Source organism: Pogoniulus pusillus, chromosome 21 (genome assembly GCF_015220805.1).
Source record: "Pogoniulus pusillus isolate bPogPus1 chromosome 21, bPogPus1.pri, whole genome shotgun sequence".
NCBI lineage: Eukaryota > Metazoa > Chordata > Aves > Piciformes > Lybiidae > Pogoniulus > Pogoniulus pusillus.
In genome coordinates, this window is record NC_087284.1 from 12,142,250 (window position 1) to 12,155,345 (window position 13,096).

The 13,096-nt window shown below is 43.9% G+C and overlaps 1 protein-coding gene across 1 annotated transcript; it reads right to left on the bottom strand.

Moving 5' to 3' along the window:
• Positions 1–324: 324 nt before the first annotated feature.
• FAM8A1 (family with sequence similarity 8 member A1) lies at positions 325–9,094 on the bottom strand. Its single transcript, XM_064160969.1, has 5 exons — positions 8,359–9,094; positions 4,755–4,875; positions 2,110–2,233; positions 1,743–1,882; positions 325–1,410 (listed from the first exon to the last, which is right to left on the bottom strand). The coding sequence occupies exons 1-5, from the start codon at positions 8,927–8,929 to the stop codon at positions 1,266–1,268; spliced, it is 1,101 nt and encodes a 366-aa protein (XP_064017039.1). The 5' UTR covers positions 8,930–9,094; the 3' UTR covers positions 325–1,265.
• Positions 9,095–13,096: the final 4,002 nt, after the last annotated feature.

Genomic DNA, 13,096 nt, shown 5'->3' on the forward strand with positions numbered 1-13,096 from the left:
TTACTTTTTACTTCAGAAATATCCAAAAACATATCCTCTAGATAGGTAGTAGCTTCATTCTGGAGAGGTAGCTGATGGGAATATGTCATTATCCCACTAAGCAGTGAGTGTGGTCTGAAAACATCACTGCACATGAAGGTCAGAACGGAAGAACAGTATGTGTCACAGTAAAATACTGCAGAACTGATTAAGTTATTTCACATGAATACAAGAGACAACTAAGCTCTCAATGTTTCTATTAGCAACCCAACCACTATTGAAAGTAAGGAGAGAGGTGCTGCTATGGGGCAAAGTTACACAAAAGGGAGAAACACAAAGCTGGGCTCTGGAAGAATTCCAAGCTCTTACTTTAATATCGTTGTTTACATTCCTTCCCCAAGATACCAGTAACATGAGACCAAACAATCAAAGCTATGTAATCATGCAAAATACCAGGCTTTTTTATTCAGCATTTAAGTTATTCTGAATATACAAACAATTAGCCAGAATTATCAAGTGGAAAGAACCAGTATTTGTATTTTGGAAGATTTACACCCATAACACATTCAGGTTCACGTTTTCTGCATGCTGCCAAAACACATCCCTTTGTTTTGCTTGGTATTACACACAAGGAACAGCCAAGTGCTTTCACTTCCAGCAGATGAAAAACTTCCATTAGCGTGACCTGTGCTGTTCGTGGCTCCACAGTTATTTACAGCAACCCACTAACACTGCTGCATAACGCACCCTTCCCCGGGAGAAAGCAGCTGTTATCTCACCTCTTTATTAGGCAGCTTTGACTTGCCTTGGTGCCTAATACTGCAGCTCTCCTCCTCTCACAGTTTACTGTATGACTTAGGCAACTGCTTGGAAACCAAAATGATCTTCTAGTTACCTGCCAAGATCCCAAACTGCAGGAGTGACAACACTTCTTTAAAGGTGGAATATTTATGGAGCTCTGCTTTCCACAGATTGATGAACAGAATACAAGTAATACAGTTGCTTGCCTTTGCCTCACAGGCAAGCTGTTAACACTTTCAGAGATAACAGGTATTATTTCTCCCAAACTTCTTTGGCATTTTTGAAAACTCCAAATACTTTGAATGTAGCTGCTGGCATCATACCAGAGCGAAACATTTTCTTTAGCTTCTGAATCAGTTCCCATTTAATTTGGGCAAAAGATTCTGATAGACACCTTGATTTCAGTTTTGGGGTAGGTCTTTGTTTACCAGGAGTGGGAGGGGATGGATGCTCAAAACCAGTCTGAAAAATTTCAGCTTTTGGTATCATCTGACTCCATTTCTTCTCACCACAATAGTCCCCGCTACAATGTCATAGGCTGTTCTGTTATGCTGGAAAAACAGTAGCGTAATGAATGCAGGAAAAAACGAAGCAATAGAAAAATTCTTGATCAAAGCTCGTATTGTGGACCTGAAAAGAGAGGAAAACATTCAATGCCTTAATCTTCACTTGCCTGCTTACATTAGTAGTTGATAATAAGTTTAGCATCTCAGCTTTGCACAACATGGAAAAAAAAATAAGAATCATTGATCTCCAAAGTTCAGAGATTATTTTTCTACCCAACCTGAAAAATCTTTACAATTCAACAAATTATTTTACTCTTTGATCACGGAATCTAACAATAGCTCTTGCAATTTAATTATTGCAAGGGCCAATGACGAGGCAATGGTTTCTTTCCTTCCCAGACACACACTTTCACACTGCTGGTCTGAATGGAAGGTGGCTGAGCTAAAAGCACTTACGTTGTCATGCTGACATTAGAGGATGGAATGACTAACACACGGCTGGGTGCAATGAGCACAGACGTATCACATGTCACCACACGCAGTCCAAGCAGGAATTTCCCTGGGGTTGCTCCACCTGCACCCCAAATACAGATTATCTGGAAAAGAAAAGCTATTTCAGTTCCACATGCCACCATGTTGTTGACTGGTCCCTGGGTAACATGGTTTTCCTCCAAACTTATGAAGCTTATGATATGTCATTTCATAAGCTTCAACATCATCCAAAACACTGGAAAGAGGATTTGCTTTACAGGCCAATTGTTGGATAAAGGTCAGTCACAACGGACAACTATTAATTAAAGAACTACTGTTTATGAGTAGTTACCTCATAGAAGCAGACCAACAACCTGTAGATGAGAGCTACTACCATCATTTTCTGCAAATCTTCCATGGACGTATCTTCGTCTATTTCCTCTATGATGTAATGCATGGCAAATTTAGAGATGTCCCTGTGCAAAATAGGAACAAACTTTAAAACCATCCTTTCCCCAGCACCAGTGTACCCCTTCAATGCTACAATTCACACCTCAGTTCAGGGATTAGTAAAATAACAAAAGCTCCTTCGCTTCTCTACTACTAAATAAGCCATTAAAATTCAGAACACCAGGTCTCCTTCGGAGTTGTTGCCTAGTTTTTGTCCTTTCCACTGAGCAAAGATCATTCTTTATTACCACTTGTGCACAACACTACTCCTGGGTAGTGAGCTGCAGAAGTGCTCTGAAAATTCTCACACTTCTTGGGAGACAAACCAGATTCTACCTGTGATTGCCAAACTGCATATGAATGGAAGGCATCCAAGTATCTTTCTTAAAAGGAATTCCCAAGGAGAAAGAAATGGCAGCACTCTTCTCCAGAAGCGCAAGCTAAAAGTTGCAAGTCTTCCTAAGCAAGCAAGGAAGAACAAACCTCCTTCTGCATGATCAGGGTTCCTCATTCTCTGTAGACTCTACTGTTCACCATACTCCTGCACAGGCAAGCACCCTGGCATGCAAGAAGTTTTTAATCTAAAGCAACTAAAAACCTTCAGCTGTTTCCCTGACAAACCTGCACCAGTCTGGAGTCAGATGGGTATTTTCACAAGGTAAACTTGAATTAGCATTCTCATCTGATACCCAGGATGGACAAACTTGGAACAAGTATATATATATATATGTATACACACACTTTTCACGCATGTACCTACGTAAGAATCACTACTTGCATGTGCAGTCCCACTTCACAGAATCACAAAGATTGGAAAAGGACCTCCAAGATCATCAAGTCCAACTGTTAACACTGCCAAGCCCACCACTAAGCCATAGTCTTCAGCATCACATCTATATGCTTTTATTTGTACAGTTCCAGGGACAGTGATTCCACCACTGCACTGGACAGCTACTTCCAATGCTCAACCATTCTTCTAATGAAGAAGTTTTTCCCTCATATCCAATCTAAATGTCCCCTGTCACAACTTGAGTCTATTTCCTGTCATCCTGTCTCTTCTTACTTGTCAGATGAGACCCAATGTCTAAGTCACTACAACCACCTTTTAGATATTTGCAGACAGCAAGAAAGTCTCTCCTGAGCCTTCTTTTCTCCAGGCGAAACAACCCCAGCTCCCTCAACCACTCCTCACACCCTTCACCAGCTTTGCTGCCTTTCACTGGATCTGCTCCAGCATTTCAGTATTTTTCTTCTAGTGGGTGAGGACTTTAAACCAGTCCGCCTCATCTGTACCACTTGCCCTCGTCTTTATCCAGACTTCAAGATCAAAACAGATAAGAAATACAGTGCTGCACAAATTGCATTTCTTTCAATACAGCCTTAGCTCAAAGTCTGTCTTGAGCCCATGAGGCTGTATTTTTTCCACGACCACACCTCAGCCTAACCTCCAGCACTCCTTGAATACACAGGAAATTAACTGAGAGTCCCTCTCTTTCATTCACCCTCATTACATTACAGTTCTCCCCATCACTCCAGTGCTTCACTTGGTATCATTCTCAGCCTACAAAAATCACAACAGAAACACAGGCTGTCATGTTAGACCTGAACAATTTGGCATCTTATCACACTTATTGGTTGGGGTTTACCATCTTCCAGCACCTTTCAAGCAGCAGTTTAAGGCATCTGGAAGATGTTATCTGCATAATATCAATTTACAATCAAGTCAACATCTGGAAGGTTCTTTAGGCAGAAAACTTGGATTCTGAAATATTTGTATGTAATACAAATACTGACTACAACAAGCTTTCTTCTGATAAAACCAAAATATTTGATTATGCCAATCCAAAGCAGAGAAACTAAAGGAACTATGGAATAAGGTATTTACAGTTAAAGAAGCAGATTAAAAAATGAAACAGTCTTTGATATTAATTAATAGATTCAAATATAAAAAGTGAAATGAAGAATCTTTTGGTCTAGTATGAAGTTGATATGATGCTTAATCATACTTAAAGAAACCCAACTTCTGCTCCATAAAGACTGCAGCACAGCAGCATTCCCAGGCTTGTTTCAAATGTAGATACTTATCTGCCACATAGGATCTTTTGATTTGTTGTGGGTTTACATTGTTTTGGTCACAAATCTAAAACACAGCACCACAGGAGACGCTATGAAGAAAGTCAACACCAGCCCAGCAAGATCCAGCATATTTTTAAAGGCTGCTTTAAACCCCCCAAGTTAATTTGTCAGTGTTTTCTTTGAAATTTTAAAAGAACTTTTTAAACATCTTATAACTGCCTCCCAAAATAATCTATCCTTAGCAAGGAGTTTGGAAGCCTATGAAAACACCTGTATAAATTGTTTCCATCAGTTGATGCTGAATTAGGAAGTATTTGAAAGGAGCTGAACCTACTACTGCTAACTCCTCAGCTTTTGACAGCTATTAAATACCATCACATACTGAAGACCACCACATATACATGACCATACTTCAAAGAGCACCAAGAGCTTAAATGCTATACAGCAAAGCTTTAAATTGTTTCAACTTACTTTATTCCACTGAGGTGCATAATACTTAAAACAATGGTTGCCTTTATAAAGAAGAGAATAAAAAAATCCACCATCTCTGCTATGAACCTGTGTGCCAGTGAAGGGATCATGAACTCCCGACCTGCAAGAGAAACAGTGAACATTACCCAGGTGTTTCTGTGCCAACAAAAGTCCATACTATCATCTGAGGAACATTTCACATTATCTTTGCTGCAAGATCTTCATTTCCACTTACATCTTCAAGAAAACTTAAAAAAAATATTTGAACAAAAAGTGATCTGAATTGTTTGACTCATAGGAACCTTCTTAAATGAAACCCGACTCTGAGAACTGAGTGCCCTCATAATTAGTATTGCAGGCAAAATCCTACCCTGCTAAAGAATTGAACATTGAAGATGCATCATTTTTTCCAAGTTTTTATTTAGTAAAGCCTCATACATTAGAGATTTCAGTAGATCTGAGAGCTCATATAAAAATCAGATCTTAGATCTACCACAACTTTCCTATTGCTCAGCAGCAAGGCTTCCCTACGTACCAAGCACCAGCTCTCTGAAAATAAAACACAGCCTGTTTTGTCTCCAGTCAGATCCATATACAGAGGAGGATGAAAATACTAGTCATGTCTGACATAATAATTCCTATAGACCTAGTTATTATAATAAAACACAGCCTAATGCCCTACCATGAACCAGAAGTGTACCACGTTTGTCCCATATAATTAAGTGCAAATGGGGGCAAAATAAGTAGTGCAAGCTTTTGTTACTAAGGCTACCTTAGATCATTAAAGCAAAGAAAATATTAAAGAGTATCTTAGAAAGTTTCTAAGGAATAATGTTGCAGAACAATTTCAGATAGACCCACCTACCCCTGTTTGCCACAAAGGACAAAGCTTACTCTCATGTGAAACCAGCAAGGCCTTGCATCAACACTTCATTTAGAAACTGCCAAGTAGAACAATTTAAAACTGTTTTGGTTGGAAAAGACCTTCATGGCTATCAAGTCCAGACACTCCAAGATGTAACTTACAGCAAATAGTGACTGGATTTGTTAGTGTCTCTGAGAGTACCCACCCACATACAGAAAGGAGAGAAAGAAAGACAGAAGAAAATAATTTCTCTCTCTGATTCCAAGAAACATCCTCAGATTTCACTTGGAATTCAGCCTTCACAGCTCAGCTGCTGGGGACTGACACTGCCAGCACTAGCCTCTCAAGCTGTGTGAACCAAAAGCTCATGGCACTTAGATACTTTTTATAGCCAAGCAGTGATTAGGTAAGAGCAAGTTTAATATACCTTGCTTTACACATCTTTGACATCTGTTTTATCCATCAGTGCATCAGCATTATCAAGTAGCATGACATACATATGAAGGACTAAAATGGATCCAACTTTGTCAAAACACATCCAACTTGTCAATTAAAATCTAACTGATTTTTTTTACCCAAGGCAGAAGGGAGCACAGCCAGTCTCCAAGCTCTGGCTTAAGCAAACAGCACCAGATAGAAGTGTTCATTTGCTCTATTCAAAGGAGCACTTTTGCTGAGGTTATGGGCATTGTTTCAGTTTGAATATATACCATTCAATGACCAAATAAGGGTGAAACTAAGTGGGGCTAAAAAATTAAGTACTCAACGCTATAACTCCATTATACTACAACACTTTGGTAACCCTCAGATTCTGGCAGATTTCCATTGCAGCAATGTTGATGTTCCTCACAGTAGAAACCCACTCTTTGGCCAGAAGTTACTACTTTAACATCAGGGAGAGCCAAATAGACCATGCATCCATCTCAGCTCCAAGTCTAGCACTGCATATCAAGTCAGTAATAAGGACAGGTTTGCAGCAGTCTCCACAGGGCACCTGAGGCTTGGATGCACTTTTCGCCATGCTGTTGCCTGCAGAAGATCAGCAATCTCCTGCAGTAAGGCAGGAAAGGGCAAGAGGAGGATAAATGTTAAGCCACAATGACCATCCACAAAAAGCCTACTCCTGCCCAGAGTGCTGTTGGTATTGGTGCTCTAGCACTAGTATGCAGGCAGACTGAATGGGAAGAGGCAGTTACCAACTCCACCTTTTGACATCCCAGTTTGAAATCTGCAACATTACCATAAGCTGTCACTTATTTCAGCTTACGTAAGCATGCTGGGCTGTAAACTGCAGTGGTGTAGGGACACACGTACGACCTGCCCTGCCAAGCCTGCTGTGTGGGCAATAATCTGCAGCAGAAAGGAAGGAGCTGTAATCGCTTTAGCTGTTCCAGAGAGATCCATCTGCAATCTGGAGCCAAAGTACTGGCACGATGGTCTTTGTTTATAATTGTACTGTATCACTGTACCACATACACAGCAACCTGAAGAAGGCCAGGCACTGCAATAGTATTTAGCATTCAGAATAACCATGTTCAGCAGCATGAAATGCTATTCATGCCCTAAATTGCCTTTAACATACAGAATTAATTCTTCAAAAGCTGGGTAAGAAACATAATCACATTAATCTAACCTTTGTCCCTATCATTCTTCTCAACGCCTCTTTATAAGCAATCTATAAACTCAGAATCAGGGCATAACTGAAGAGAACAGTCCTTGGGGTTATAATCTTGTTTAAACAACATCTGCTCAGAACTACACGAAACCAGCAAGTACAGAAGATACTCTACTAAAGAAACAAAAAGCAACTAAGTGTTCTCCCCTCACACCTAGCTGCTCTTACAGACCTGTAACGCTGTACTTTGCCCTGAATAAAGATCTAGCTCGCTTAGGAAGTCCTTCAGCAGTCTTTTCCGCTCTGTGGTTTTCTACCGTTACTCAAGGTGCTACCAAACATCCAGACAATGTCACCTAAGTGCTCCTCAGCTTGTAAAGAAATGTTTGTTTCAGATTTTATCTCTGAGTAAGTTTGTCTTGCACTCAAGCAAATATAAACAGAAGCAATGTTCTGTACAGTCCTCGTATTTATGGCGTAACATACTTTCGTTTATCTCGGAGCCTGCTGCTAGCTTGTGAAATGTAAGCATGTTTTAACGACACTGAAGCAAAGAAATAAGATTATTTTATCCAAGCACCAAGAGTCCACTACAACAGACAAAGCTAGTTTAGATGCCATTGTCCCAACAAGCTGTTTTCAACACTGGATGCATTACAAGCCTGTGAACACAAGAATAATCTTCACTGGGAAACTTGTTCAATGTCCATGAATACATCTCACAAGCACTAACGTCACAGGCCGTGCGCACAGGTCAGCCCTCTCAAACATGCTCATGGATTACGCTCTGGATCTACAAACTCGCTATTTGGGCTGTCATTTTTTTACAAGACACAGCTACGTGCCCAGGTTTGCAGCTCAGGGAAGCGCAGAGACGCCCACCGTCGCCAACCCCCCACCTCCCTTTCTCAAGACTCCGTTTCCAAAGGGGCCGAAGGCGCTGCGGCCAGGAAGCCAACGGGCACCAGTGGGGGAGACGTCTCCACCCCAACTCCCTATCCGCCCTTTACCGGGGGCTCGGGCGTTGCCAGGCACCTCCCCACGGGTCCCCGCTGGCCGCCTCCTCTCTCCCCACTCGACGCGAAGAGACCCAAACTGACCCCCAGGATCCGCCCGCTCGTTACCTGCCGGCCGCCCCGTCTCCCTGGGGGCGCCGATGCTGCTGGTGCCGGCAGGGCTGCTGGAGGCCGTTCTGGGCAGAGGGGCCAATCTGCCTGCCACCCCCGGCCAAGGAGGAGTGGTGGCGGCGGCTGCGGCGTGGGGCCCCGGGCCGGCGGTGGCCGTGGGGGCCGGGGCCGGAGCGAAGAGGTAGAACGGGCTGTAGTAGTAAGGGGCGGCGGCGGCCACCACTGGCGGTGGGGAAAGAGGGGGCGGCGGCGCGGCGACGCGAGGGGAGCCGTTGGCGTAGGCAGGCGCGGCGGAGGCGGCAAGGAGGGCGGGTAGGCAGCACTGCCAGCTGAGATATCCGCAATACGAGTCCCAGAGCCACTGGTGCACCCGCCGCGCGTACTCCGCCGCGCTCAGCGGCTTCGCCCCGCCGCCCTCGCCCACAGCGGCCGCCGCAGGGGAGGATGGCGGTGGCGCCGCCGCGGCCTCCTCTCTAGTGACGCTGTCAGTCTTCTCGCTGTCACCCTCCGCCATCGCTGCTGCCCCAGCGCCGGCCCGGCCCGCGCCCGGCTCCGGCTTCTCCTCCATCCCCTCTGGCACTGCTCGTCTGCGCTCAGTGCGCCTGCGCCGGGGAGACGCCTCGCCTCTCCCACTCGCGGCGGAAGCAGAGGAAGAGGACCACCCCTAGGCGGAGCCCTTCAGGCACGCAGTTTGACGAGGAGCTTCCGCTGTTGTGACAAGGAACCGGCTTCTTCCCCCCCCCCAGTGAGTTGGTATCGCCGAGCGCTGAGGCGGGGACGTACCCTGCCAGTGCCGTTCCGAGTGCTGATGGAGAGGGCCTCCGTTCATGAGCGCAGTCCTGCCCACTGTCCCAAGAGGGCTGTGAGCAGTTAAGTGAGCGGAGTGAGCGCGAGTTTTTGTCCTTAGCACAAACACCAGCGCCCCCCTCTCGTCGGTGCTTCTCAGTGTCGCCGGCCCTCGGGGGCAGCGCCGGAGGCTGCCATCCCCTCACGGATGCAGCCGTGGCAGCGCTGGGGGTGGGCCCGCGCTCGTCCTGGCTGCTCCCTGACAGTAAGTCGGTCCTCAGCCAAAAGCCAAGCCCTGTTTTGGCAGCCGGACAGCAGCTGTGAAAGCTGACCTCGGATGGTGGGGTTACCAGCTCCAGCACGGTGTTCTAGATGTGGAAAATGACCCTCCCGCCTTCTGCGCGGATCTTTTCTTTCCACAGCGCTTCCTCCGCTCCGAATGTGCACGCTGAGGGGCTAGGGAGTGGTTTTATGTCTCTCAGACTTTCTGTCCTTTCATCTGGCTTCTGAATTGTCCCACACCATCTGCTCTGCGCAGAACGACTGGGCTAGATGATCGTCCTAAGTTAACAGACTCTGCTCTCATCTGCCCCATACGGAGGAAAAGTAACCTTAAACCTTTCTTCAGGTTGAGATGAAGAGTTTTACTGGAGATGATACAGTACACAATACCGTAGCCTGTCTGCAGAAAAGCGCTGCAAAATGCTGAGGCAGCAGCAGAAGCCAGAGACCTAATCCCACCCCCTTACCCGGCATCTTGTCCATCAGAAAACACCAATCCCCCAAAACCGAAAGCAATCGGAAGAGTAAGCCTCTCATGTTACAATCTGAACTTCAAGCCCCGTGATACTTTGCTCCAGCCAGCACTTTCGTTTTGAAGCTATCATGACAGCATCACAGTATTGAGTATCAGCAGCAGATTCAACTCAACCCGTGACAGTGATCTCCAGGGGTCCCTTCAAACACCTACCATCCTCTTGATTGTGAATAAGGCACTGCCTTGCTTCTGAGCAGGTGCAGCTGGACAAATTTCTCCGTCCTTCCACTTACTGCCACCTGTGATTACAGGTGTTGATGCTGACCTCTAGCAACTTTCTGCTACGAGACTTAAAATTCTTCTGAGAGGGAAAAGGTGTTAAACTGCTTCTGCACTTCTGCAGTTTGATTTTGTCTAATTTTTGCTTTCCTGTTTTTCATCTTGTGATGATGCTTTGCATCTCCTCTTTTTCATCTTGTTTCCTGTCGCATCCTGTGCAAAAAAAACCTGAGCAGTGAACCAGCAGCCATACAGCAAGTTTAAACAGACTTGTCCAAATTAAACGGCAGTGTTCCATTAAAGGTAATATTTAAGGTATTATTAAGCACCTAAACCAGACCACAATTTCAATAAAACACAGATGTTAACATAGCTCCATGCTGAACGAGCTAGTGATATATACTGTATACTGTAGTGTAACAGAGCTTCTTCCTTTATGCTATTTCAATCTTCCTTCTTCAGCTACAGTCTAGTTTATGAAGAGCTACGAATTTTGCCAGCATTGAGATTATTCTGTTTTGGGATGCATGTGATAAAGAGAGGCTGTTACAAAAGTGCTTACCAGTGGTGTGGAACTTACACCTTAGGCTTTTGGTGGCAGAATCTTGTTTCATCGTTATGTCAGATTGACACACCTGCTATGGGAGTACTTAGAATCTTCTGCAGCACCCTCTTCTCCCTACTTTACATCGCTTTCCCTTGTGAGCAGAGTCAGACAGGAGTTAATCTTGGGTAGTTCATTGTATCAATTGATGAAAGAAAGTGCCTGAGTGGTTAAGTATCCTTTTCTCTGGAAAAGAGATTTAGACAAGAAGCAATGTTTTGAAATAGATCAAAAGAAGGAGGTAAGCACCTTAAAAGCTGATATTGCAATAATTAAAGTTTAAGGGGAATCTGGAATCTCATCTTCATCTCTAAGTGTAGGTAGTGCTGAAAAGGCATTATAGTCAATAGGAATTAGAACACTGGTGGTGCTGCAAATGTAGCTGTTGTTCAGAGGTACAGAGATGCGTCTTTGCTCATTTTTGATAGCCATTCTAGTGTTGTGTGTTCAAGACAGGATTTTAAGCAATCTCTAAACCCAAGGAATTGCTGAAGCATTCATCTGTGTGTAAGAAACTGAATTTGAATGTCTTTTTTTTTGCCTGGGAGATGCAGATGACATTTGGATCCTATTGAAGTGTTCTAATAATAGGCATGCTTTTAAAGAGCTCTTGGATGAGAGTTGTTGGACATTAATCAATAGCAACCTCTTGTCATTCCAAAGCGGTTAATTGTTGTTGCAGCCAGGGGGCTACTTATATTCATGTTATTTAGACATTTCTGTCAAGTATGCATGTCCATGTACAGAGTCAAATTAATGCAAATCTTGGTTAAAAAGATTGTTATCCCCAAAACATAGAGAGTCACCAAAGAATGAGAACTTTACCCCTTGCTGGGGCAAGCAGCCAGGTACAGAACATGAAACTTGAGCCAAACCCCAAATATATGCATTTACATAAAGTAAAATACTGTGTGTTTCAGTGTAAAAAAATGTCACAACTGTCTCCCAGATTAAGTCAGTGTAGCCTTTCACTCTGAAACTCATCTGACTCATACAGCTGAGGATTTCTGACAAGGGGCAAAGATTATAAACTGGAGTACAGGAAGTTCCACCTAAGCATAAGGAAAAATACCTTTGAGAGTGACAGTGCACCAGCATAGGCTGCCCAGAGGGCTTGTGGAGTCTCCTTTCCAGCCTTCCAACCTGCTGTGGGTGATTCTGCCTTAGCAGGGAGAGTTGGTGCCTTCCAACCCCAGACATGCTGGTATTCTGTGATTCTGTGAGAGACTGGCTCTAGAAGCTACCACAGTCCACTGAGAAGCATTTTATTTCTATAGATGCAACTTCAGGTGTAATACAGACAGAAAACAGTATCTTCATTGGGTCACAGTTGATAAAAAGGCTGCAGCAAAATGAGGTGAGAAAGAAAGGATCTTTCCCCAAAACTGTTTTGCAAGTTGTGTGTAAACACCTTTGTTTTTGTTTTTGTTTTTGTTTTTGTTTTTGTTTTTTTCCTTTTACCTTGGCTTGGTTTGAATGAAGAATAACCAGTGGGGCACTTGGAATCCTTACCAGTTACTCAATTCTCTGTCAAATTCTTTAGTGTTCCTAGAGAGGAAAGATGAGTGTGCCTCTCTTGATGCAGCACAGGAACTATGGGCTTGGAGACAAGGAGTTTTTGGTGGTAGGTGGTGATCAGTTGGGGTATTTGGCAGGCAGCAAGACTTAGGTTAAGCCCATAAGATCACCACTGAGTTTTAGGTGGTAGAGTAGGGAATGTTTTCTGTTCTACAAAAAATTGACACTGAATAAATATTTTTTCCTATGTTGTTTTAATCATAAGAGGGAGTGAGACCTTGTTTTCTCATAGTCATAATGTTTCTTGGGAAGTGTTGTTTATTATTTTTATTTAATAACTGTTTTATATGTCAAGAGCCTGTTTATGGGTACCCTCTGAGGGAAGCAGGTACTTCTGGGCATTATTTTCACAGCAGTGTACCCAGATCACCTCTGGTAGGGGAGCTGAATCTGTCTTACATGCTTTTGATAACAGCTGTGCTTGCTGGCCTGTCATGTAATTGAGTGAACATCACCTACATTTGTCTGGACACAGCTGCTTCCACATTTCAGAGGGAGGCCAGCTGAAGAGCGTATCAGGAGAGTGCTCTAATTATGCCTATTGAGTTCAGCCTCTGAAGGATTTGAAATAGACAAATGCTTGATCACTGGGTAAGAAATGTGATGCAGGGGTTTATGAATATGCATATAGTATAAGAACATTGATGGATCTCATGCAGATCCAGATACAACGAGCTCTCAGAAATGGTTTGTCTGGATAACACATAAAGCATTGGCAAGCCTTAGCAAAT

Excerpts from the sequence above, each read along its gene's own strand:
- FAM8A1 (XM_064160969.1), bottom strand. The coding sequence starts at position 8,929 with ATGGAGGAGAAGCCGGAGCCGGGCGCGGGCCGGGCCGGCGCTGGGGCA. Across the intron at positions 4,876-8,358 it reads GGAGACGGGGCGGCCGGCAG|GTCGGGAGTTCATGATCCCT; the intron begins GTAACGAGCGGG and ends TTTCTCTTGCAG. Across the intron at positions 2,234-4,754 it reads ATGCACCTCAGTGGAATAAA|GGACATCTCTAAATTTGCCA; the intron begins GTAAGTTGAAAC and ends TATTTTGCACAG.